Consider the following 26,546-nt stretch of genomic DNA (forward strand, 5'->3'; position numbering starts at 1 on the left):
TAATGAAAATCTTCTCACATTGTGACTCATGTTACAGAATCGTCACGTCCTATTTGTGTGTGTGTGTGTGTGTGTGTGTGTGTGTGTGTATGTGTGCGTGTGACGGATAATAGGGATAATATGGATTATAGAGCAGTTTGGAAGGGAATAACTTGATCAGATCTGTGGAGCAGCGATAAAAGGAATTTAAAATGATGAATGGAAAAAGAAAACAATTTACAATAAGAGAAAAACATGTCGTTATCTATAGGAAATGACTTAAAGAAAATATAACGTAGTAAAGAATGCATAATAAGTGATAATTTCACACCACAGCTTCACCACAGTGTTGGTTTTATGGGGTTTTTCTCTTCAGTCTTCTCTCTGTATTGCAGTGTCCTCGTAACAGTGGTCTACCAGGGAAAGGGCCGGCGCCTCCATGGCTGGTGAGTGAGACTAACGACCACAATCAGGTCACATATGAGGGGTCAAAGCTACTAAAAGCTCATATTTAGAGTATAATGTGTAGTGAGGAGTTGTACAGTTATTTACAGTCATGATTGTTTATTGGTAGAGATTAGTGAGGACCACACAATTATTACTTTTAGCCAGAAAGATAAGATTTCTTTTTTTTTTTCTTTTATTGTAAAACCCGTTATCTGAGCATAATTCATTCTTGAAAATTGCTCGTAGTTCTATTTGCTCGTGCGTTCGAACTGATTTTCCCCATAAGAATGAATGTAAAAGCGATTGAATCGTTCGAGATCTCATTCAATCGCTTATTTCTACACCTAAAAGTATTTGTAGCCTATTTTAACAAACAAATACACGGCAAATTACCGTAATGTAAAAATCATTTAACACTTACTCTTGTGGTAGTGGTTGATTGCGAGTGTGAGACACACATCACGCTCGTAACCTCCTCGGTTTCCATGGTAATTTATCCACTTTCGTTTTCACGAAAGCACCATCACTGATTTTCTTGGGAGACATTTTTCAGGATTTCTAGTGAAATAAAAATATAACACTAAAAAAAAGTTAAGTTTTTGCTGCACTGAACAATGAGAGCGACCGAGTGATACGTCATCAACTAAGCGACTGATGCGACCCTCTGCCGAATACGGGGAACCGGCAGCGTGGGTTTGCTCGTGCCTTCGAAATTTGTTTGTGAAACAGGGTAAAATTTTGCGAGCAAGGTCGCTCATATCTCCGTTTGCTCATACTATAGGTTGCTCGTACAACGGGGTTTTACTCTATTACATTTCAACCATTTGTTCATTTGTTTTGAGGTTTCAGCCTCATGTTTTCTTGAAATGTTCGTTTCATTACGTTTTCAATCACGCTAATTCTTCTAACCTTGTCTGTGGAATCACTTAGCAACGGCTGTAATCGTTTGCCATTTAGGCCTCATCACTGATGCCTCATGAACACAATGGAGGCTAACAGTCTCACGCTTGTCACATTGTTTCATAGTGATTATTGTGAATTTCCCTCTGGGAGGAATAAAGAGATCGGTCTGTCTATAGAGGCGATGATCTGTGTGTGATGCTGTCAGAGCCTAAAGCGTCCTCATGGACTTTCATCCCTTCTGCTCTTTCACTTTAATGCCTGCAGTTGGACATGAAATATTTATCCCCGCTCATATTGGCGTATGAGGACCAGCTGAGCGAGAGGGACCAGCTCCTCAAGTCCTCCGAGGTGAGTGTGTGAGCGTTCACGTCAGTAAATAACGGTAATAGGGCTGTGATTGGTCAGTTTGCATGTCAAAGTTAAATTACTTTTTACTCGATTTGCGAAAAATCAGTCGTCCCTTTTAATTTACAAACGAATAAAAACTGCTCACCACTGCCATTTCCATCCTTTTAGCAAAATCTACCACCATCTGCCCTTCCACATTCCTCTCCTTAAAACCATACCTACCCATCACCTCCTCATCACCTCTGTTCCCTTCACCCACATGCCCATTAAAGTCCGCCCCAATCACTAACCGTTCTTTCCTAGGTACACCATCTACCACTTCATCTAATTCACTCCAGAATCTTTCCTTCTCCTCCATCTCACAGCCAACTTGTGGAGCATAGGCACTGATGACATTTATCATCATCCCTTCAACTTCCACCTTCACGATCATCACCCTATCAGAAACTCTCTTCACCTCCACTACACTCTTACTGTACTCTTCCTTCAGAATCACCCCTACACCATTTCTCTTTCCATCCACACCATGATAAAACAGTTTAAACCCACCTCCAATGTTCCTGGCCTTACTCCCTTTCCACTTGGTCTCCTGAACACACAACATATCTACCTTTCTCCTCTCCATCATATCAGCTACCTCTCTCCCTTTACCCGTCATAGTACCAACATTTAAAGTACCAACCCGAAACTCCACTCTCCTACACTGCTCCTTTCCCTGCCGTCTCTGTAGATGTCTTCCTCCTCTCCTTCTCCTCCTTGACCAACAGTAGCCCAATTTCCACGGTACCCTGTCGGCTAACGATACCTGTGGCGGTCGTTGTTAACCCGGGCCTCGACCGATCCGGTATGAAATTCTCATTTGTGATCCGCATATTTGATTTGGCACGTGTTTCGCTGGATGCCCTTCCTAACGCAACCCTCCCCATTTACCGGGCTTGGGACCGGCACTAAGAATGCACTGGCTTGTGCCTCCCTAATGGCTGGGTTCGTTTCATTACGTTTTCAATCACGCTAATTCTTCTAACCTTGTCTGTGGAATCACTTAGCAACGGCTGTAATCGTTTGCCATTTAGGCCTCATCACTGATGCCTCATGAACACAATGGAGGCTAACAGTCTCACGCTTGTCACATTGTTTCATAGTGATTATTGTGAATTTCCCTCTGGGAGGAATAAAGAGATCGGTCTGTCTATAGAGGCGATGATCTGTGTGTGATGCTGTCAGAGCCTAAAGCGTCCTCATGGACTTTCATCCCTTCTGCTCTTTCACTTTAATGCCTGCAGTTGGACATGAAATATTTATCCCCGCTCATATTGGCGTATGAGGACCAGCTGAGCGAGAGGGACCAGCTCCTCAAGTCCTCCGAGGTGAGTGTGTGAACGTTCACGTCAGTAAATAACGGTAATAGGGCTGTGATTGGTCAGTTTGCATGTCAAAGTTAAATTACTTTTTACTCGATTTGCGAAAAATCAGTCGTCCCTTTTAATTTACAAACGAATAAAAACTGCTCAAACGCACAGCAGGTCACAATCAGGATAAATGTGATAGACATCAATCAGTGTTTGACTCATTAATAGCATTCTATTATTATGTTGCTGTGTTAAAAGTAACGTTAGAGACTTTTCACATAAACTGCGTTGATTAGGCGAAGCGACAAAAATAATAATATGAACATTATAGTTATAATAAATCATAGTACTTTCGATACATTTGAAGGCAAAAACTTTTGTATTTTCACTCAAGTTTAAAGGGACACTTTTACTCTTACCGGAGTCACATTTTACTGAGTGTATCTACTTGAACTCATCAACATGAATTGTGTAATTTATCCACCATGTGTACTTTGTTCTTGGACATTTATAGTGTGCAAAAGTCTCTATTGGACTGTAGAACACTGGTTTGTGAGAAATATAAAGTACATGCTCTTTATTATACATGTCTAATAAAATAAGAATCCAGGTGTGAGGTGTTACAGGACCTTATTGGGCGATTTGGGGGTAAAGTACAGCGGAGAGCATTAAAATAGTGAAAGGTCTCACAGCTTATACCACCTTATTGATTATCACCTTATACATGGATCACTTCCCAGCTTTGAGGAGTTCAAGCTGTTATTGACGTTTACTGAGTTAAACTGACTGAATGGAACAATTTTTTTCAGTCATAAAGCAACTACAGAATAAAACACGACTGGTCACGCTGCTATACGCGATTAATTAGTGCTGTGGTACTGGACACCACAAGTCAGGAGTTTTAGTCCGTTTATGTTTACCACATTCTCAATCATAGCCTGTCTTGGCTTGGACTCCATAAGATGTGGTCTTGATAAAAAAATCAGTGAGCTATTATGATAATGCATTATATCACAGTGGGTGTCTAATGGCATAATGCGAATAGTATTAGACACACACACACACACACACACACACACACACACACACACACACACACACACACACACACACACACTCTTAAAGACACACTGGCACACAGGCAGCTTTTTTCAAAGGTTTGAGGTTTATAGTAGAGGTCGACCGATTCATCGATTTACCCGATTAATTGGCACCGATAGTTAATTGAAACTATCGTCTATCAGCAAAAATCCATACCGATAGTTTTTCCGGTTTCTGGTCCGCTGTCAGTACGAGAGCGGCCACTAGAGGTGAATCACTGACACCACGTGCTGTTTTTGTTGGGTTTTTTGTATAAAGTTCAGCACTATTTTACATGGAGTGTTATGTTTGTGTCTCTGTATCCGTCAAATCCACTATGGGTCCATACCACGTTTTGTCTCAATACTAAATACAATACCAGAGACATTTCAGGAAAGAAATAACTGTATGATGAAAAAATCCCCTCGTGCACTTTTATTACACGCCTTGTGTTTTCACGTGAGCCTGATGCAGCGGCGTGAGGTGAAGAACATCGTACTGTACACACACTAAACACTCAGCTTAGGAATTTTTTCCATGTCCTCGTAGGAGGAATTCAAGAAGTTGAAAACACGCATGGAGGAGGTGATCGCGGAGAACCAGAAGCTTCATGCAGAGCTCAGCAAGAGTAGCAGTGTCAGTAATAAGGAATGGTAAGTCGAACACACACACACACACACACACACACACACACACTAAATGGACAGTTTATTAGGTATAGCTACACAAAGGTTTGTCGGCACCTGACCCTAACATTCGTATGTGCTTCTTAACTTTGAGGCCAGAGCTCTATAGCAGGAGATCTTCCACATCTTCCCAACCATCTAAAGCAGATCTTCATGGAGCTGGCCTCCATGGTTTGTATCTCTTGAAGGCAAAATTTTATGCCACAGCATCTATAGACATCTAATACAATCGTGTGCCTCCAAGTTTGTGGAAAGAGTTTGGAGGAGAACCACATGTCCTGTGAATCATTTCTTAGGGATGAATATAATATTTCACCCATGTATTCTTTAAATGGGTTGGAGTGGAAGATCTCCAGCCATACAGAAGATCACCTTTGGGATGAATGTAAACGCTGACTGCACCCCAGGCCTCCTGACCTCACCTACATCAGTACCTGACTTTACTAACACACAATTTGTGGCTGAATGAATCTCCACGAATCTCAAATAATCTTCCCAGAACTTATTATGAGAGTAAATGTGGACTAAATGTGGAAATTGGACATTCAATAAGAAGCACAAACCAATTTTATGGTCAGGTGTCCACAACGTGATGTCCATATATTCAATTTTTTTTTCTGTGTGTGTGTGTGTGTGTGTGTGTGTGTGTGTGTGTGTGTGTGTGTTTGTAGGAAGCAGTTGCAGGACCAGGCACGGTTGGTGTTGGAGGAGAATCAAGTGCTCATCGAACAGCTGGAACTGCAGCATGAGAAATCCAAAGAGACACAAAGCAAACACACACAGGAAGGTAAAACACACACACACACACACACACGCACACACAGACTGCTACACAATAAGGCCAAAAGTATCGGGACACCTGACATTTAATGCCGTATGCGGTTCTTCAGCAAACAGCAAATTGCTTTGGATGCTGGAACATAAAATTTTCCCTTCACATGAACTAGGAGACTCAAACTTGTTCCATAAAGATCTCCTGCTATAGAGCTTCAACCCTACAATGAATGTGAACGCCGACTGCAACCCCAGGCCTCCTCACCTTCTCACCTACATCACTACCTGACCCTTCTAACACCCTTGTAGCTAAATGAATCTCCACAAAGAATTTAGTGGAACATCTCCCCAGAAGAGTGGCGCTCATTATAACAAGAAATGGAGACTACATGTGGAATGAGATACCAATTTAATAGCTCAGGTGTCCACAAACTTTTGGCCGCACGGTGTCATTCTCCGTACTGTGAGGGTTTTTCTTCATGTCTCGTTACAGTGTGTAAGATCTCGAAGCAGCTCATGTTGCTGGAGGCCGAGAAGCAGAACCTGGAAGGCGAGTTGGAGGAGGCGCATAAAGAGCTCTGCACGCTGAAGGTGAAGCTTCAGAAAGCTGGCTTGGCCCTGGAGAACTCGGTCAGCCGCGCTGAGCACACCACCACCACAGAGAAGCTCAAATGGTACGCTGGAGAATCTTTTTTTTAGGAATTTTTTGACAAATTATTTACTTACTTTTAAAGAGGATGCATTAAAATGACACTTTGACCATCTGACCATCCAGCACACTGTCCAGGTAAGTCCAGGATTTTCTCTGTTGATGGATCTCAGCGGTGGATCCGTGATGGTCATCAGTCACCGATGAGGCGTATAAACGATTCGAGAGATTATAGATCAATCATCTACAGCTGGCTAAGGGGAGCGTAGAGTTTTGAAATTATTGGCACCCTTTAAGAGAGCAGATTTTTTTTTTTGAAGGGAAAGATTCAGATGCTTTTCTCTTATCTGGAGAAACTCTGGATAAATTGTTACCTCTGGAACATGTTTTCCTGGAGGAAAAATTAATTTGAATTGTTCAGCACTGAAGGTTGGTGGTATCTAATGCTTAATTCTGCAAAACATCAAAATCTGTTAGTCCAAAAAGCCTTGTGTAAAAGTATGAAGCTAAGACTTGGACCGAGGTTCAAGATATTTGAGGTTGTGGGTGGTGTACAAGCTCTTGGTGTTTTCCTGGTTGAGAGTCCGAATGGCCTACAAAAAAAAGATCCTTTTTATTGTCCGTGTCAACCTTTAGGGAGAGGAACCTCGAGTGCAGCAGAGAGAAGAGTTTGAAGTTTTTCCTCGTCTTGAAAATGAAATGAAATGAAACAGAAACAAATGCAGGAACTTCAATGGTCCTGTTTTTTTTTTTTGTCTGGATCTTCATGCAGACACAAGATGCCAGAACAGTTTCAAATCACCTTGCCATAGATTCCTCAAGTCCTTAGATTTGTCTCTGGATGAAACCAGCAGTTTGCCGACACGTGAAATGCACTTATTTATTTTTAGGTTTATTGATTCTTTCAAATATTACGATGGATTGTTTTACTACTGCCAGAAAACACACACACACAGATCTGGTGACTCCATAGACCATAGTGTAGTGTCAAAATGATCTTAATCCCAAACCCTTAGTGAACAGCAAACCCTGTGTTTGTGGGCGGAGTTACCCTGAGAGAGACTCCTCCCACCAGGATAGACCCAGTGAGTGGACACCTGGCTTAAAAAAAAAAAACAGCTTCCTCATTCCCACCTATCTGTATGTCTGTGTCTTCTTCATAGGAAGCTGGAAGAAGAGGAGAAGAGGAAGTGTACGGAGGTGGAGGGGCTGCAGGATCGCTTGGCCAATCTGCAAGCTGAGAAAAAGACTTTTCTTTTGGAGAAAAACGACCTCAATGCGCACATCCAACATCTGGAGAGCGAGCTGCAGCTGGCACGCCAAGCCAACAGGTGCACCTTCAACACCTATTCAACATATGAGACGTCAGAAATGTTTTCCCACCCTTTAATCCGATATTATCTTGTCCTTCGTCCACACGTTCCTTCGGTTCCAAACTTACAGAACCCGGGAATGACGGATAAAAAGATTTCGTCTTACACTTCTATCACCACTCTCTCTCTCTTCCTCTCGTCTCTCTGTCTCTCTGTAGAAAGGCTCAAAGGCGCATCGATCTTCTGAAGCAGCAGATCGAAGATTGTTTAGAGAAGGAGCTCGTTGCTCACCGGTACCTCACCAGCGTCGTGATGCTCGCGGAGAAAACCACGTACGAGAGAGACCAGCTCATACACATGGTACTAAATTCACACACACACACACACACACACACACACACGCAATATTAGTGATCAGCACCACACTCTTGAGCCAAGCCATACGAAACGAGCAAAAGTATTGGGACACCGAACTTTTAAACCCAGATGTGGTTTTACACTCCAAATTGCACTACCATTCATTAATCACGCCATCATTCTATTGCTCTATCAGTTACAGTGCATCTTCCGGTTTTACATTCATGGACTGCACAATCATGTAAACTGATAAGTAATAATCCAGGTGGAGGTGTGAGGTGGTGCATGTTGTGGAGGTGAAGAACATCTCGAGGTGAGCATTAAAATGGTGCCTTATACCAGGATCACTTCCCAGCATTGAGGAGGTCAAACTGTTGTTAAAGTTTGCAACAGAAAACTGACCGAATAGATTATCTTGCAGCGGTGTTGGTGTGAGGAAGCATCTTTTTATATGACTTGATCACACACACACACACACACACACACACACACACACGTTGATGCATCGATTTAAAAAAGTTGGCATTTGTAAGGCGAAGCATTTTCGACATATTTGGAAAAAAACTATTTATTATTTACATTTTTTTCTATTGCATCATATCGTATCCCATTGAAGTGAATGGAAATCAGATCGCACGTGGGGACAGGGGGGGAATCGTATCACATCGATAGCTGCTTCATATGTCTTTAATGTACCGTATCGCTGGCTATGCTTTATATGCTTTATAATCGCAACGCCCTCAATTATGCGGACGCACATCCCTAATACACACACACACACACACACACACACACACACACACACACACACACGAGACAGGTTTTGGCACATGGCACCGCGGCAGAGGCGTCACACACCTCATTTAAACAGCTAATACGATTACATTATGCGTAATTTATTCGATTAGACTCGATCATTAGTACTGACATCCCAGTTAATGCAATTAAACCACGTCGAATTGTCCGCAGAAACATCAGTGTGCTTACAGAAACCACGCAGCTCATCTCTCTCTCTCTCTCTCTCTCTCTCTCTCTCTCTCTCTCTCTCTTTCTCTTTCGGGTTTTTCTCATTAGGAAACTCAATACGTTATTGAACAAAAATATATCCCATTTCCTGTCATTTATTCAAAGCTCCATTTCTTTCTTTTTATCGTTCCTTCCCTGCTGATCTGCGACCTTCAGTCAGGTGTGGTCTTCTTCTCCTCCTCTACTCCTCTAACTCATCTTTCTTTACACCTGTCTCAATTTCACTGTTTGTCTTTATCACTCTCTCTTGTCTTTTCTTTTATTTCTCTCTCTCTCTCTCTCTCTCTCTCTCTCTCTTGCTCTCTCTCTCGCTCTCTCTCTCTCTCTTACTCTCTTTCTCTCTCTCTCTCTCTCTCTCTCTCTCTCTCTCTCTCTCTCTCTCTCTCTCTCTCTCTCTCTTTCTCTCTCTGTGTGTGTGTAATCTATCCTGTTTCCTGTTTCCCTCCTCAGGCCTCATGTCTGGAGAAAGACAAGCAGGGCATCATCACCCGCATCTTGGAGGGCACGGTCCGCCTCGGAAAACTTCAGGAAAAGGTCAAGGTAAGGGCACGACTTAACACCAAACACACACACACACACACACACACACACACACACACACACACACACATACAGAACTAGGAGACCTAAACCTGCAGTGTCAAAGCTTCACAGCTTAACACAATCTGAGGTGTATACATGTGTATACGTGTTATTTCTCTCTCTGTGTGTGTGTGTGTGTGTGTGTGTGTGTGTGTGTGTGTGAGCACCCTAATAAAATGTACACACATACACTGAGACAGAATCACACAGACATACAAAATTTTATTAAATAAACCTTTCATTATCCACACACACACACACACACACACACACACACACACACACACACACACACACACAGCCTAAGATGCTGATGAGACCTCATGTGTCCTCAGTAGTGTGTATTGCAGGTAACAAAGCAGTTCTCTGGTGGATCTTCTGCAGGTTCACTTCACACGTGTGTACTTTACCTCACACAGATGTGTACTTTACCTTACACGTGCGTGTACTTTACCTCACACGTGCGTGTACTTTACCTCACACAGGCGTGTACTTTACCTCACACAGGCGTGTACTTTACCTCACACAGGCGTGTACTTTACCTTACACAGGTGTGTACTTTACCTCACACAGGTGTGTACTTTACCTCACACATGAGCAGGACTTCTATCCCGACGGTTGGAGCCTGAGGTTCCATCTTTCTTTTCCAAAATGCTGTGAGTCACTTTTGTAACCTTCTGCTCTGTTTATTCCTGATCACTCCGGAGAATTGAACGTGCTCCAGAGTTTTGTTATCAGATCCGGGCTATGAAATTTCATACTCACGTGTCGAGACCTGAACAGAATACCATCTCTGCAGTTCAGTTTCCATAATCTAAGAACAGAACAGAGGAACGAATGAATAGAGAAAACGAATCTCTCTCTCTTTGCAACTCTCCAATCAGAATCTAAATTCAAACAGGATTAATTGGCGTGTCTGTGGTACACGATTGTGAACGCAATCACAAATACATACACCATAAACTGATACACAAACAAATGTATAAATATATTTATACTTGGTCAGTGTGAATAGTGGATTTTGATTGGCTGGAAGGAGTTCAGGTGTGAATAGTGGGTTGTGATTGGCTGGAAGGAGTTCAGGTGTAAATGGAGGATTGTGATTGGCTGGAAGGAGTTCAGGTGTGAATAGTGGGTTGTGATTGGTAACCATATGTGAACCTGTAACCTTAGTAACTTTCAGTTATTTTTCCATCCAGAGTGAGACAGTTGTGTACACATTTCCTGATGTCTGACCTTCATGAAGGATTTTTGCATCATTATTAATAAAGATTTGGTTCAGGGCCACGTAAATCACATACAATAATTCAGACACTTGGAAGCATGAGAATGTGAATCACATTAGATTTGTCCTCTACTTATCTGCCCGTCTCTCTTCGTCTCTTTTTGTCTCTGAGTTTGTTTAGATGGTTTGAAGCTAACTGAGGAAATTATCTCAGTAAGGTTGAATGAAGAAGAGTTTCCCTTCACAAAAGATTTCAAGTAGAACCATTTAAAAGTCATGAACTATCCAAAAACCCTTTAGGAACCCTTGAGGAACTTTTAGAAACCTTTCAGTAGCCCTGTAGGAGCCTTATAGACCGTGTCGAGCAGTAAGTGCCAGGAAGACCTTCTCTGCTGTCCTAAACTCCAATCAGATTTCAGTCATCATATGTTGCTGGGGTCAATGAAATCTGCCTCGAGGCCTTCAGAATCAACAGTGCGGTGCCTTTAGTGTCAAGAACGTGACAATGAAGGTTGATTGAACCAAATAATTGATATATAATATGATGAGATGTTCTGTAAGACACATTACACATTATTCACTTCAAACCTGTTCCAGCATCACAATGCTCCTGTGCACAAAGCAGCTCCATGAAGATCTGCTTTACATTGAATGGAAGTGTGGGGAAGATCTCCTCCTAAAGAGCTCCTATTTGTGTGTCAGTGTGTGAGAGAGAGAGTGTGTGTGTGTGTGTGTGTGTGTGTGTGTGTGTGTGTGAGAGAGAGTGCACACATGGCAAAATTATCTTTAAGAAAGAAAAGTATAATGTGAGAGCAGCTGCAGTGTGTGACCGAGTGTGTGTGTGTGTGTGTGTGTGTGTGTGTGTGTGTGTGTGTGTGTGTATTTGTGCTAACCTCCACATTGTCCCTCTAAACCCTGCGTGTGACCCAGCGGAGCTGATGTCTGTCTTCTATGTGGTCCAGATGCGAGGCGTCTCTATGGCAACAGCAGGCGGACAGGGATATGTTCAGCCTGACTGCTCAGACATCGGGTACTATGTAGTAACAAGCAGGGAAGGCTGTGTGTGTGTGTGTGTGTGTGTGTGTGTGTTTTTGCGTGTGTGTGTGTTTTCCCCCTCTTATCCCTTTCACACTTTCCAGTAATTCGGTTTTGTTTTTGGGTCAAAGTCTGGAGATATCAGTATTCAGCACGTGTACTCGGTCAGGTCGGAGCGGTGAGGCCGAGCGCACTGACACAGCGCCGGATCCACACTCTGTAATTACACTCTGTGTTTCCACACTGTGTTTTCTCCTCCTCTCTCCCTCGTTCCCTTTCTCCTGTTCTCTCTCTCCCGCCCTCCCAGGGGCAAAAGTGATGTGACACATCACTCACATGTGATTGATTTCATGACCTTTGAAGAAAATAAGTGCTTTATGGATGAGAATGAGGTGTGTCTGCAGATGTGTTACGCCAGATGTGAACTACATCAATAAAAGAAAAACAACAAATATAATAATTTCACCTTATGATCACCATCATCATCATCATCATCACCATCATCATCACCATCTTTACTATTATCACCATCATCACTATTATCACCATCATCATCACCACTGTCATAACCATCATCATCATCACTATAATCGCCATCATCATCATCATTATCACCGTCATAACCATCATCATCACACTTAAACCCGTAGAACATCATATTCCAACTGTGTTGTGTCTCTTCATAAAGAGGGGAGGTGGTAGATTAGTGGTTAAGGCATTGGATCAGAAATTCAAATCCCAGCACCACCATGGTGCCACTGCTGGCCCTTGAGCAAGGCCCTCAACTGCTCAGCTGTAAGTCGCTCTGGATAACCGTGTCTGCAAAATGCCATAAATATATAAAGACACACAAAAACCTCAAGGAAATTCACTTTATTTTGGAAAGGCTCTTTCACCAGACACTTCTCCAGCTCCAGGATACAGAGCTCCAACCCTGAAACACTTATTCCATCTTAAACACAGTTGTTTTCCTGGAGACCGTGTTGGAGGAGCATTACATGAAGGAACGTACACTAGGAATCATTTCTCTTTGACAGCCACATGTCCTACAGTACGCCATTAACGTTAGACATGATGTACACTTCTGCTGACATGTAGGGGGCGTCGTACCTGGACATTCTGGAATGACGTCATGTACCAGAATGAATAAAATAAAGAAAAGCAGAGCAGAGTCCGAGTTGGAGTTGATGAAAAGGGGAGCACGAGGTGATCTCAAAATGTTTTGAGACTCGCTCTGTAAAGAAGAAAACACTTTATTTATCTACGTTTGCACCCCATCACCTTCAAAACAGTCCCCTTGCACAACAATACTGTGCACACAGTGTTCTTCTGAAACGTGTCCTGGAAGTCTTTTTTTTATGTGTTAAGCATCTTCTCTTTGGATCTCCACAACATTGTCAAAATGGCAAGCTGGATCTTCATCTTCAAGAACAGGGGGAAGTCCTTAGGAGCCAAATCTGGTGAGTAGGATGGAGGCGTAAATGAGATTGTTTTGTTTCCGGCAAGAAACAAACATGTGAGAAGAGCTCGATGACTGGGTGTGCACGTGGTCAGAACAGAAGACATGGTGACGCACGTGGTCAGCATAGCGCCAGTTCCTGATGTACACAGGACAACTTATGAAGGTCGGTGCTCCCTGTGACTGTGCATGCAGACTTTTGCTGCCATCTTTTGGTGTTACGAAATGTCTTGAAAATGTTTCAAACCACCTCGTACTTTTGCCTCGACAACAAATAAATGGGAACTCTTAAGAAGAAACATGAAAATGATTGCTGGCTCCTGAAGCTTGGCCGTTATACTGACATTAAATACAGCAGCACATTATATTTTTTTCTAACGCAATGAACGCCATGTAACGGAATCCTGCAAGTGTGTGTGTAAGGCAAAAATAGATTAAATATAGATTCCATACTCCTGTGGGAGTATTATTTAAGTCTCCATCAGTAAACTGGTGATAATCTCAACAATGATGGAACTATAATGAATAGGCATTTACTGTTGAGGATGAGGATGGGTTCCCCTAAAATTTCTTCCTACCTCAGTGGTTAAGGTTTTGGGAAGGTTGGGGGTTTTGAGGCAAGCTGCCTCTTTTGGGGCCCTTAACCCTTTTGTGCTCCAGGGGAGACCCTGCACTCTGACCCCAGTGAAATTAATAAAAATCGAAAGCCTGAAACCTCGAATCTTTCATCCGAATGGAACTTACAGGATCTGTGGTGTATTCAGGGCAGTCTCAAACCCCTCGAGTACACAACCTGGAAACACTTCCCCAACTCGACCAATCAGGTGTTGACTCACAGATTGTCCAGAAATACAATGATTTTGGAAGAACAGCAAGAGAGACCCCTCATGGGCATATGAGGCCCCATGTCTACTAGCAGAAATTTACACCAGACCTCAGTCATCAGGCATGACGTTTGTTTTGCATGTTAAGAAATGAGGCAGGTTTGGTAATTTGATTGGATAAGCTGCAGTCTTTTGGTGTAAATACCATGTGACGTCTTTCCACATCATGTCAGCATTGTTGGTATGGCAACACGAAATGCCGTATCCAGCTGCGTTTCTCTGGAAACTGTTTTCATCAATGGACCAAAATCTAATGATGAATCTGTCCGCATGGTGTCTAAAATTCCACATTTTTATAAACCTGTGTGAAAGCAATATCAGACAATCCAGCTGTGGCACTGAATATCAGCACAGCTGGAGCAACCTGATGTTCATTACAACAGCACTCTCGCTTATTGCTGAAGTGTATTAGCCCCTCAACACATACATCATAAGTGTGTAAGTTCATCGTTCCCGTCGTATCCGGTCAGCTTCTGCCAGAGCAGTCACATAGACCTTGGCAAAGACACTGGCAGAATCCATAAACGAGACACACAGTAAGGCTGGTGGGCACGAGGCTGACACACACAACCCCCAGAGTCACTCTTTGGATCACCAGTAAGTATATTCCTAGCGGCAGGGACCCAAAGTAAAAGAAACCCAACAACCATACGAGAATCCGTGGTATGTGGTTGCAAAACTTGGTGAACGCGTCTTGGTCTATGGTACCTCCATGTGAGGCCATCGATACGGAGTCCAGGCTGTGCTCCCCGTAGTCATCGGAGCTACCCATGCGACTGGGTGAATGCTGCGTTTCTCTCTGGACCTCCATAATGGTGATGACCAGGCAGTTGGAAGAGTCGTGGTAGGGGCTATTGCTGGATGACAAGCTCTTGGGTGTTAGCACCACCTCATTGCCATGGTCTGAGCTCCAGCACTTTTCCCGGAGTGCCAGGAAGGCCATGATGTTTAAGTCGTCCGGCAGCGCCGCCACCTCGTAGTCGCTAACTCTCGTCTCGTGCCGGCAGAAGGGACAGCAGATGCAGCCCGAGCTGTCTCCGATGTCCAGGATCTTGTTAAGGCAGCGAGCACACACCCGGTGCAGGCAGTCCAGTATCTTAGGCTTACGGCTTTGGATGTTGTAGCGCTGGTAGCAGATCTTGCACTCCATCTCATCGCTGGTGTTCGTGGCATTGGGGTTAAAACTAGCGCTTGGATTTAAGGAAGCGTTAGCAACCGATACGGGGCTTTCCCACACACTAGGCTGGGTTTTAGCATTGGGATTAGCATTTGCATTAATGTCGTTGCTGGGATTAGCAGGCCTCTCCTCTGGTTCAGCCTGAGTGCAGCTCATCTTGGCATCATACTCTGTAGAAAACAAGAGAGAAGAACTTTAATGTGTATGAACGTTGTTGTGGATGTGTTTTTATTTAGATTGCTTACAAAAAATCTGAATAAAGTCACCTTTTGTTCCCACCCAGGTTATTAAATCTTATATATAGACTGGAGAATTTTCTTCATGCTTTAGTGGATTGTCTGTAGCATCTGTCTGAAAACCCAAGCAGGAATATTAGCTGTAAGTGAGAGAATAAAATGGAGCAGGATCTTTCCCATAACTAATAACCCGCAGGAGGATCAACTTTTCTGTCAAAGCCATCTGTTTCGGGTTTTCCACAGCAGAGAAACGTGGCATGCAATTAATCCCAAATTAATTATATCACAGAGACAGAGTTGTGGAATGCTGGATTTTAGGCAGATGTGTACAGATGTGCATGCTTGGATTAAACCCAGGCTGTAGCTGTCAATCAAATAAATTAGGGTGAGAGAGGGAGATTCATTAATGTCTTCTCTCTCGCTCTCTCTCGCTCTCTCTCTCTCTCTCTCTCTCTCTCATCAGTATCATCACATACTAACCTTTTGGCCGAAACTGAGTACAGATTTATGAAAATAATAAATAAATAAATAAATAAATACAACCCCAGTTCCAAAAAAGTCTGGGTGCTATGCAAAATGTAAATAAAAAACAGAATGCAATAAGAATAGATACCATTTTAAGAAAAGAAAAAGGTCATTTTGAATTTGATGGATGCAACAAGTCTCAAAAAATAGGGTCAGGGCTGTGTTTTGAACTGTGTGGCATCACATCTTCTCTCCACAAACATCTGGGAACTGAGGAGACCAGTTTTTAAGGTTTTGGCAGCAGAACGTTGTCCCATATGTGTCTGATACAGGATACATGATCAACACTTCTGGGTCTTCTTTGTTGTGCTTTTTGTTTCATGATGCACCAAATGTTTTCAAATGGTAAAAGGTCTAGACTGCAGGCAGGCCAGTTCAGCCCCCGGACTCTTCTATTATGAAGTCATGCTGTTGTAATAGATGCACTATTCATTTAGCATTGTCTTGCTCAAATATGCAACATCTTCATGAAAAAGTTGTTTTCTGCACTGGTGGAGCCTTTCCAAATGAGCAAGCTGCCCATTCCACAGGCCAGATGGTCCCGGTCCTCTTTAGTCCAGAGGACATGGTGTCCATGGTTTCCAGAAAGAAATTTAAATTTCGATTCGTCTGACCACAGAACAGTTTTCTATTTTGCTTCAGTACATTTTAAATGAGCTTTGGCAAAGAGAGGATGGCGATGTTTCTGGATCATGATCACACATTCCTTCTTCTTTACATGATAGAGATTTAACCTGCATTTGTAAAAGACATTGCAAACTGTGTTTACAGACAATGATGGCAGAATTTCGATCCTGTGCTCAGTATTCCATCGTTTCATGAGGAGCTCATCTCTCTCATACACAATCTACACCAAGGAAGCGTGTTTTAACCTTCAGATCGCTGTCACAAATCCTATGTTTCATAACAAGTCCAACATTCAGAAGAAGCTGCGGGTTTTTTCAGGGAAGTGGTGTTCTGTCCCGGCCCTGAAATAGACTGAGCTCTGCATATTTTATAGACCTCCTTGCTCTTACAAACATGGTGCAGCTCTTATTCGATAAGATAAGCAGCATGAGGCCTTCCTGAGGAAACAGTACAACATCCTGGACCAGAATTAGGATTCGAATTAGGAGGAACGCCTTTCTTTTTCTACCAGACTTGAGAAACCTGCTATGAAGGAAAATCTTCATCGTTTTGATTTGATTATAAATAAGTTGACTACCTTTGTACCCACTATGGCCAAAAGTTTTGGGTCACATGTGTTTTCCAGCCCCTGTGCTCAAAGCCAGCTCCATGAAGACCGGCTTAACATAGGTTGGAGTGAAAGATCTTATGGTCTTATGATTTTATGATCCACTACAGGATTGAAATTTTACATTAAAGAAACACACTAGCAAGCTCTTACTGCACTGAGTCTCAGCTCGCTCTCCTCTAAAGACCTGATATCATTATCTGCAGCTTTTTGTTCCCATCAATTACAGACCTGAGGCTTGTTAGTGATCTGTATCACACTGTGCCACTTTTATGGTTCATTTGAAAAAAACCCCGTCCATAATCATGGATTTTATGTTAATGTTGATGTTTACTGCCTTGTTTTTGCCCCAGGATACTGGTCATCACACTGCTCTCGCCAGATCAGAAGACAGAGCCGATCAATAGGATTTATCACTTTAATATGACCACAGAGTTTAATGGTGATCGTTGCATATCCCCCTGAGGCTCATCTCAGGCTTCTGACATCATAAACCTGATGGGCAAATCAGAGCTCTCGCCTCCTGTAGTGTTCCTCACACACTCAGACAGGAAGACTTCCCCTTTATACAGCTGATATCTTATACAGTAACGCCATTTATCTATCATATAAAAGTGTTATTGTTGTTATTGTTATTATTATTATTATTATTATTATTATTATAATTAAGGCAGTTATTGGGATGAGGAATGGATTTTTATCAGCCACATGTGTATTTTAATATACTGTACATACTTCTGTCTGCCTGCCTGCCTGCTATCTACAATATATTTTTTAGAAACATCTATTTCTCTCGCTCTCGCTCTCTCAATTTCTCTCTTCTTTTTTTCATAGACACACCTATCTCTCTCTCTGTCTGTCTGTCTGTCTGTCTGTCTGTCTGTCTGTCTGTCTGTCTAACTGTTTATCTGTGTATCTGTCTGTCTGTCTGCATCTATCTATCTTTTTAAAAACTAAAAATTAAAAATCTATTTTTCTTTCTCAATTTCTCTCTACTTTCTCTCAAACACATCTGTCTGTCTGTCTGTCTGTCTGTCTGTCTGTCTGTCTGTCTGTCTGTCTTATTTAGAAACATCTATTTCTCTCTCCTTTTTTCTCCTAGACACACAATCTGTCTGCCTGTCTGTTTTTGTCTCATTCAAACACACATTGTTCTCTCTCTCTCTCTCTCTCTCTCTCTCTCTCTCTCTCTCTCTCTCTCACATACACACACACACACACACACACACACACACAGGGTGTATCGGCTGAACCCCTTTAAAAAACAACTAAACATCATATCAATCCTGTTGGCACTAAATGGTGCGCAAAACAAAAAACATCTGGTGAGCTGCAGGTCTGCAGGTGATTCAAACCTGAAGATTGAATGGAACATGAAAATATTTCCTCATTCTTTTCACTCGCTACTAATAATAATAATAATATCTCCTTATTGCCCATTAATTATTTATTACTTTTTTTTTTTTTTTTTTTTGGAAGATATTTCACCCCGATTGCTCTTGATGTATAAAATCAATAATGAATCCACTTCCAGTGTATTTACATTTTACTGATAACCTTCTGGAGTCTGGGCTCAGAACCTGAAGTAAACATCTACACTTTGACCTCTGTTCTAAAAAAAACATTCCCTTGGCGTTTGCATTTCCATGGTCCGTGCCTTGTATCTCAGTCTCTACCTGGTCTTTTTCTGATCTCTGTAGAGTCACCTGGTGGAAACTGGACTTTTTTTTTTTTATCTAATTTTCCTGCACAATGCACCTCTATATGTGCACACTGTGTATCTGTATCGAGCTGCTCTTTGCTCATGACCTCATACCTGCACTTTTTATGCAACTCCAATTCCCAAAAAGTTGGGACACTGTGTAAAATGTAAATAAAAACAGAACTCAATGATTTCCAAATCTCTGTTTTATTTACAATAGAACATAGAAAACATATTAAATGTTTAAAGTTAGAATATGTACCATTTTAAGGAAAAGATAAGGTCACTTTGAATTTTATTGCTGCAACAAAAAGTTGTGACAGGGCCATGTTTCCCTAACATCACATCACGTAACATCACGTCTTCTTTTAACAACATGTTTGTAAAAGTTGCTAAAGTTTTGAGAAAGGAATGTTGTCCCATGTGTGTCTGATACAGGATTCTATCTGCTCAACAGTCCTGGGTCTTCCTCGTTGTGTTTTTCACTTCATGATGCGCCAAATGTTTTTAAATGGCGGAAGGTCTTAAGGGCGTTAATGAGCCCATGCAGTGATTTTCATTACAGAATTGTGACTCTCTTAAATACAGTGCCGTCTGAGAGCCTGAAGATCACGGTATTGTATTGATTTTTCCCCCTTTTCCCTTGTGCACAGGGATTTCTCCAGACTTTTTAGAGACGTGTTGCAGCTATCAAATTCAAAATGAGTTTATTCTTTTCCCCAAAAATGGTACATTTTCCTCGGTTTCAACATTTGATATGGTTTCTATGTTCTATTGTAAATAAAATATGGGTTTATAAGATTTGCAAATCATTGTATTCTGTTTTTATGTACATTTTTCGCAGTGTTTCAATTTTTTTGGAATTGCAGTTGCACAACATAATATACTGTATGTACATGTGTCCTTATGGTTCAGTGTTTGTACCAGATGCAGGTGAGATACAGGATATAAACCTGCACGGCATGTTGCTGCTTTTTAAATGCAAGGAAAATAATGTTTATGCCTTTCTTCAGCCTTCAGCGTGTGTGTGTGTGTGTGTGTGTGTGTGTGTGTGTGTGTGTGTGTGTGTGTGTGTATAGAGTGTGCAGCTGCATGGGCTCGTACCCGGTGTGTGTGAGGAGAAAACGCTGCCACGCTTACGCTCCATTAAGCTGCATTAAGCGCTAATCACTGTTCTGCTTTAAACCGAGTCGTCTTATTGATCTCCTCCGCCGTCACAATCAGTGTGCGTGTTTCAGTGTGTCACAGTGTGTGTCTCAATGTGTGTTGCAGTGTGTGTCGCAGTCTGTGTCTCAGTGTGTCTCGCTGTATGTCTCGCTGTATGTCTCAGTGTGTGTTAGGGCTGGGCGATATGGCCTAAAAAAATTTTTTTTTTTAAATCCGATTTGCGATTTAAATCGATTTTTTCCCCCCTGCTTAAAATCAATCTGCATATGACAAACTAAAAAAGTTTATTTACCCTTCTGGGATTATAACCCACTTTGGGTTAAAGTGCAATCAGAAACAACAAGCCAAAAATACAAGATGGCGGCCCTGCCATTGTAAATTGTGAAAATAGAACGTAACATAACATAAAATGAGCAAACCTACAAAGAAAAATGTTTTATGAGTGTTTAAATGTGGAACATGATTGAAAATGCACCTGAGGTTTTGAGTGATTTTGCCTTTACTTTTCTCCAAAACTCCACAGTAAAATGAGATCAAATTTAACAGAGTAATAGACAGGGACACTGTAAATAAAAATAATTTGAAAGATTGAGCAAACCTATAAAGTAAAATGTTTTATGAGTGTTTAAATGTGGAACATGGTTAAAAATGCAGTGATGCTTGGAGTGATTTTGTCTTTACTTTTCTTAAAAACTCCACAGTAAAATGAGTTGAAATTTGAAATAAGAATATAAAAGACAGGGAGACTCTAAATAAGAATTATTTGAAAGATTGAGCAAATGTCAAAAAAATGTTTTGGGTGTTTGAATATGGTGAATCAAATGCTCTGTTTTTTTTGTTTCTTAACAGAAACGCGGTTCTGAAGCGTCTATACATGTATTTTGACCGCTCCCACCACTCATACCGTACGTGTACGATTAGACGCGCAACACTAAACAAAGTGCGGCTGCTTAACCGTGTATTTTCAAGAAGCGGCTGTTTAACCGCAGTCTTGTGCTGCCACTGTCTTGTTCATGTCGTAGGGCTCTACATCTCTCCCACTCGACAGCATGCCTCTGTTTGAGGTGCTGCAGTAAAGTGGTGGTACTAATACATTTGCTTGCTCGCTGCCATGTTGTTTGTGTATCTCTATGGAAAACGCGGGGGGAGGGCTGAGTTCGTTCAAAACTATGGAAGCCCAGAGGGGAGCGTCGGCGGACATTAAAGAGAAACCCGATTTTTATTAAAACAGATCGATATAAACTACACATTCGAGTTAATCGATAAAATCGATTTATCTCCCAGCCCTAGTGTGTGTCTCAGTTTGTGTTTTAGTGTGTGTTTCACTGTGTGTCTCAGTGTGTATCGCAGTTTGTGTCTCACTGTGTGTCGCAGTGTGTGTCTTAGTGTTTTCATGTGTGTTGCAGTGTGTGTTGCAGTGTGTCTCACTGTGTGTTTTTATGTGTGTTGCACTGTGTGTCTCTCACTGTGTGTCTCTGACTGTGTGTCGCAGTGTGTGTCTCACTGTGTGTCTCACTGTGTGTCTCGCAGTGTGTTTCGCAGTGTGTTTCGCAGTGTATGTCTCATTGTGTTTCGCAGTATGTGTCTCACTGTGTGTCGCAGTGTGTGTCGCAATGTGTGTCTCAGTGTGTGTCACAGTGTGTGTCTTCATTAAAACAGATCGATGTAAACTACACATTAGAGTTAATCGATAAAATCGATTTATCGCCCAGCCCTAGTGTGTGTCTCAGTTTGTGTTTTAGTGTGTGTTTCACTGTGTGTCTCACTGTATGTCTCAGTGTGTGTTTTAGTGTGTATCGCAGTTCGTGTCTCACTGTGTGTCGCAGTGTGTGTCTTAGTGTTTTCATGTGTGTTGCAGTGTGTGTTGCAGTGTGTCTCACTGTGTCGCAGTGTGTGTTTTTATGTGTGTTGCACTGTGTGTCTCTCACAGTGTCTCACAGTGTGTCGCAGTGTGTGTCTCACTGTGTGTCGCAGTGTGTTTCGCAGTGTGTTTCGCAGTGTGTTGCAGTGTGTTTCGCAGTGTGTGTCTCACTGTGTGTCTCACTGTGTGTCTCACTGTGTGTCTCACTGTGTGTCGCAGTGTGTGTCTCAGTGTGTGTCTCATTGTGTGTCGCAGTGTGTCTCACTGTGTCTCACTGTGTGTCTCACTGTGTGTCGCAGTGTGTCTCAGTGTGTGTCTCACTGTGTGTCGCAGTGTGTCTCAGTGTGTGTCACAGTGTGTCTCAGTGAGTTTCTCACTGTGTGTTGCAGTGTGTGTCTCACTGAGTGTCGCAGTGTGTGTCGCAATGTGTGTTGCGGTGTGTCTCGCAATGTGTGTCTCAGTGTGTGTCGCAGTGTGTGTCTCGCTGTGTTTCGCTGTGTGTCTAATTGTGTGTCACAGTAGAAAGAAACATCACTCATAATCTTACACTCCAGTGCTCATGTTAGTTCTCACTCTCCAGTGTTCTGTATTGTTGAAAGATTTATGATAAAATTCTTGATGTCACCAAAATGAGGATGAGGTTCCCCTTTTGAGTCTGGTTCCTCTCAAGGTTTCTTCCTCATAACATCTAAGGGAGTTTTTCCTGCCACGGGTTCCACGGCTGCTCATCAGGAATAAATACACACCGTTCACCATCACTGTTAAATTCTGTAAAGCTGCTTCGAGACAATGTCTGTTGTGAAAAGCACTATACAAATAAACTTGACTTGACTTGTGTGTTGCGGTGTGTGTCTCAGTGTGTGTCTCAGTGTGTGTCTCAGAATGTGTCAGTGTGTTTCGCAGTGTGTGTTTTTGTGTTTCTGTGTGTCACAGTGTGTGTCGCAGTGTGGGTCTCAGTATGTCGCAGTGTGTGTCGCAGTGTGTGTCGCAGTGTGTTTTGCAGTGTGTTTCGCAGTGTGTGTCTCAGTGTGTGTCACAGTGTGTTTTGCATTGTGTCGCAGTGTGTTTCACTGTGTCGCAGTGTGTGTCGCAGTGTGTTTTGCAGTGTGTTTCGCAGTGTGTGTCTCAGTGTGTGTCGCAGTGTGTTTCACTGTGTCGCAGTGTGTGCAGCAGAATGAGGCAGGACAGTTTAATTATTAAAACAAGCAGCACATTCCACATAACACTCACTTCATTCATATTATAGATCAATACAATACAAGTGATAGTTGTTTTATCAGAAGAAGAAAATACGCTTTAGCTTTACAATTTAGTATGAGGACACCTGACCATATCACCATATGGTTCTGTGTTGCATTTCTACTAATAATGTAGCTGTTGGTGTTAACCCCTTGTGCTGTTTTCATCCAATCCCAATCCAGTATGGGATTAAATTCTCAAATTGCCCACAATTGAAATGTTTTATATTATTGATAAATATGTGTATAGTTATTTGAATAGTTGAAGATTTGATGCTTCGATAGGAGGAGTCTGATTCGACTACCGATCCCACAGTCGAATCTTCGCAGAGGTGTTCTGAAAGAGGATCATACCATTTTAGTTATAAGGGGGTGCTTAATGTCTGATTTTACATAGAGCTACTGTTTTTCTCCCAATAGCTTAAAATACAGCCTGTTATGACAATTCTGTGAATAAAAATGTGAAAAGAAGCTTTTAATGAATATTTTTATGTGCGTGAATAAATCCAAACCCCCTACTGACAGATTTAAGATTTCACTTTCACGATCCGTGAGCGACACAGGAGCGTCTCGGCAGCAGGGATTTAAATATCGAACAGCGTCTGGGAGATTCTATAAAGTTCTATAAATTAATTTTTGATTGTTTTTCGGGGGCATTGATGTTGTGCTGTACTCAGAGAGCGCTCTCACAGGTCGCTTTAGCCGATCTCATTTGATTTGCCAACACGTAAAATGCAAATCCTGTCCGCAGTGTGGCCTTTCTGCAGTTATTTATTTATTTATTGATCCGTACATCATGGTATGTTATACCTTTCAAATGTTATGAGCAATCGTGTGTGTGTGTGTGTGTGTGTGTGTGTGTGTGTGTGTGTGTGTGTGTGTGTGTGTGTGTGTGTGTGTGAAAATATATACACATTCAGGTGAATGAATTATAATAAGTTTTAGAACTGTCCCATGTCCCATGTTGTCTCTCGAACTCTGAATCATTTTGCTTTTCCATTCATCAGCTCCAGATGTTGTGTGTTTTGAATGTTTGTGTAATATATAATAATAAGTGTGTAGTGTTGTTGCCATGGTTGCTGTCCCCCTCTGGTTTCTCTGTAGAAACATCAGGGAGTATTTATTCATCTCTAGCTGAAATAATTGGGCTTCTCTGGCACGTTAAGGCTGTGATGATGAGCAGGTTATGATTAGAGCCTCTATGCTGGGAAGATGTGGAGATGAAGAACCTGGGCTTAAAGTCAAGCAGAAGCAGCCTGTAGTTCAGTTCTTCACGTTTCCTTTAATAAATATGTGATTTGAGCTGTTGGTATGTAAAAGTAGAGAGTGCTAGCTCAGTGGTTAAGGTGCTGGGCTACTGGTCGGAAGGTCATGAGTTCAAGCCCTGGTATCGCCAAACTGCCACTCTTGGGCCCTTGAGCAAGGCCCTTAACCCTCTGTGCTCCAGGGGCACTGTATCATCTCTGACCCCAGTTTTAGGACAAGCTGGGATACGTGAAGAAAAGGATTTTATTGTGCTGTAACATACATGTGACAAATAAAGCCAATTCTATTCAATTCTATAAAGCAGCCACAATGTGGTGTTTAAAAGCTTAAAGGTCATTTCAAGGACGCTTCCCAAGGACGCTTCCCCCCCTGTGCAAATGAATATAAAATGACGGGACATTTCCCGAGGCTTATTTCTGTTTTGGTTATATCTATGTTGATGATAATGTTCTCCCCACAAATATTCTCACAAATGTTGCTCCAGAATTGCCAAAGTAAGCCTTGATGATGATGATGATGATTTTTATTATTACTTCTGCTCTAGTTTATACATAAAGTTATTTCTTTCACTTTCCCATTCATACAATTATTCAATCAACCAATCATGTGGCATCCGCAGCCTGTATATAATGATCCAGACCAGCAGATAAGATCAGGCTCAGGTTCAGGTCTCCTTGTTCAAGTGAAGGGAGAATTTCATGCTACTGCATCCAAACTACAGCTAGCATGTGAAAGAGTGAGAGGAGTGAGTTTGATCAGCAGACTCTTCTCAGGAGACTCGGGGTGTTGTGTAGATGACACTGAAATGTCACCTTCTCACAAACATCTCTCCAGCTCATCTTCTCCACTTCTCTCTCAGCGTTCATCCAACATCACCTTCGGTTCCCTTCCAGAAATATCAGGAAGCCATCGTGCCATAAAGCAATAAAAACGTTATTGTTCGTATAAATAAGAAATAAAAATGATTAAAGGCCCATTTCATTTCTTCATTATTTTTTCTTTTTTTCAGCGATTAGTCGCCGCATGACAGCTGCTGTCAGAAACGATCGCTCCGGATGACTGACCGTGTCGAGTTTGTCCAGCGTTTGTCTCTGTCTGTCCACGAACACTGAGCTCAGAAATCTGCATCACGCCTGGAGATGAATATAGAGGCTTTTGCTTATAACCGTGTTTTTGTATTTTTTTTTAAGGTTGGACATCTATATTGGATCGGATTTGGGATTTGATCAGATTATGTACGGCTACTTAGAGTTTATACAAGGAATTATTTATTTCAAATCATTTATATGGCATTTGGCAGACGCCCCCATCCAGAGCGACTTAGTTATCTGAATTATACAGCTAAGCTATTGAGGGTTAAGGGCCTTGCTCAAGGGCCCAGCAGTGGCAGCTTTGTGATGGTGGGATTTAAACCCATGACCTTCTGATCAGTGGTCTAACATCTTATCCACAGACATTTTTTGATTGTGTTTAGATCAGAGAGTTTTCTCATTATTGATTATATATGAAGGAAGGAAATTATATTGTAATATGTATTTTATTGAAAAGATTTTTTGGTGTATAATAAGTTATTTTTACACATTTGTTCACTCCAGATTCTTCTGCAAACATCACCGCCACCACACACGGCTCGTCTGGTCTTACACCATTCAAGCTCTTCTCATTACTCTTTTTTTTTTTTTTTTAAAGATCCTAATTTTTATTTTTTATTTAATGAATATTTCTTAAACAAATGACACTTTGTTTCAGTTCAGTTCAGAAATCAGTTTTCAGTCGACGTCATGCTCCTTGTGGAAGCTCATCATCACTCAGTACAGATCCAGAAACTGTTAGGATGCTTCATGATTCTGTAGAAAAACTCTAAAGCCATCTCTTCATCGCATGGCTCCGCCCCCTTTTTCTCACGTGAAACCAATTGGAGTCGCAGCAAAACAGAACCAACGACCCGCTCGTTTCTTCAGTTCTTCATTTCACTAGCCAATAAATAGTGCTTTCATTCGTACTGATTTAAGGGGCGTGTCCTTTCGATAGCTAGCTTCAATAT

The 26,546-nt window shown here is 41.9% G+C and overlaps 2 protein-coding genes across 5 annotated transcripts in view; one reads left to right on the forward strand and one right to left on the reverse strand.

Annotated features, from left to right (window-relative positions):
* The window catches only part of cep89 (centrosomal protein 89), a 57,374-nt gene that overhangs the window by 20,016 nt on the left and 10,812 nt on the right, over positions 1–26,546 (forward strand). For 2 of the 3 annotated variants that reach the window (XM_046840780.1, XM_046840779.1), the window contains exons 13-19: positions 1,594–1,677; positions 4,656–4,759; positions 5,464–5,579; positions 6,060–6,240; positions 7,379–7,546; positions 7,747–7,888; positions 9,362–9,451. In XM_046840780.1, coding sequence (XP_046696736.1) covers positions 1,594–1,677; positions 4,656–4,759; positions 5,464–5,579; positions 6,060–6,240; positions 7,379–7,546; positions 7,747–7,888; positions 9,362–9,451 — 885 coding nt within the window. Of the gene's footprint in view, positions 1–1,593; positions 1,678–4,655; positions 4,760–5,463; positions 5,580–6,059; positions 6,241–7,378; positions 7,547–7,746; positions 7,889–9,361; positions 9,452–10,066; positions 10,150–26,546 lie in introns of all 3 variants that reach the window. The other variant, XR_006924595.1, reaches the window with a different exon arrangement.
* The window catches only part of zgc:165481 (uncharacterized protein LOC100073327 homolog), a 15,535-nt gene continuing 1,600 nt past the window's right edge, over positions 12,612–26,546 (reverse strand). The window contains exons 2-3 of one of the 2 annotated variants that reach the window (XM_046840782.1): positions 15,540–15,624; positions 12,612–15,443 (exon numbers count right to left, since the gene is read on the reverse strand). In XM_046840782.1, the coding sequence (XP_046696738.1) occupies positions 14,563–15,429 (867 nt within the window). In that variant the 5' untranslated portion in view covers positions 15,430–15,443; positions 15,540–15,624 and the 3' untranslated portion in view covers positions 12,612–14,562. The remainder of the gene's footprint in view (positions 15,444–15,539; positions 15,625–26,546) is intronic. The other variant, XM_046840781.1, reaches the window with a different exon arrangement.

The sequence above is a fragment of the Silurus meridionalis genome, chromosome 26, assembly GCF_014805685.1.
Source record: "Silurus meridionalis isolate SWU-2019-XX chromosome 26, ASM1480568v1, whole genome shotgun sequence".
NCBI lineage: Eukaryota > Metazoa > Chordata > Actinopteri > Siluriformes > Siluridae > Silurus > Silurus meridionalis.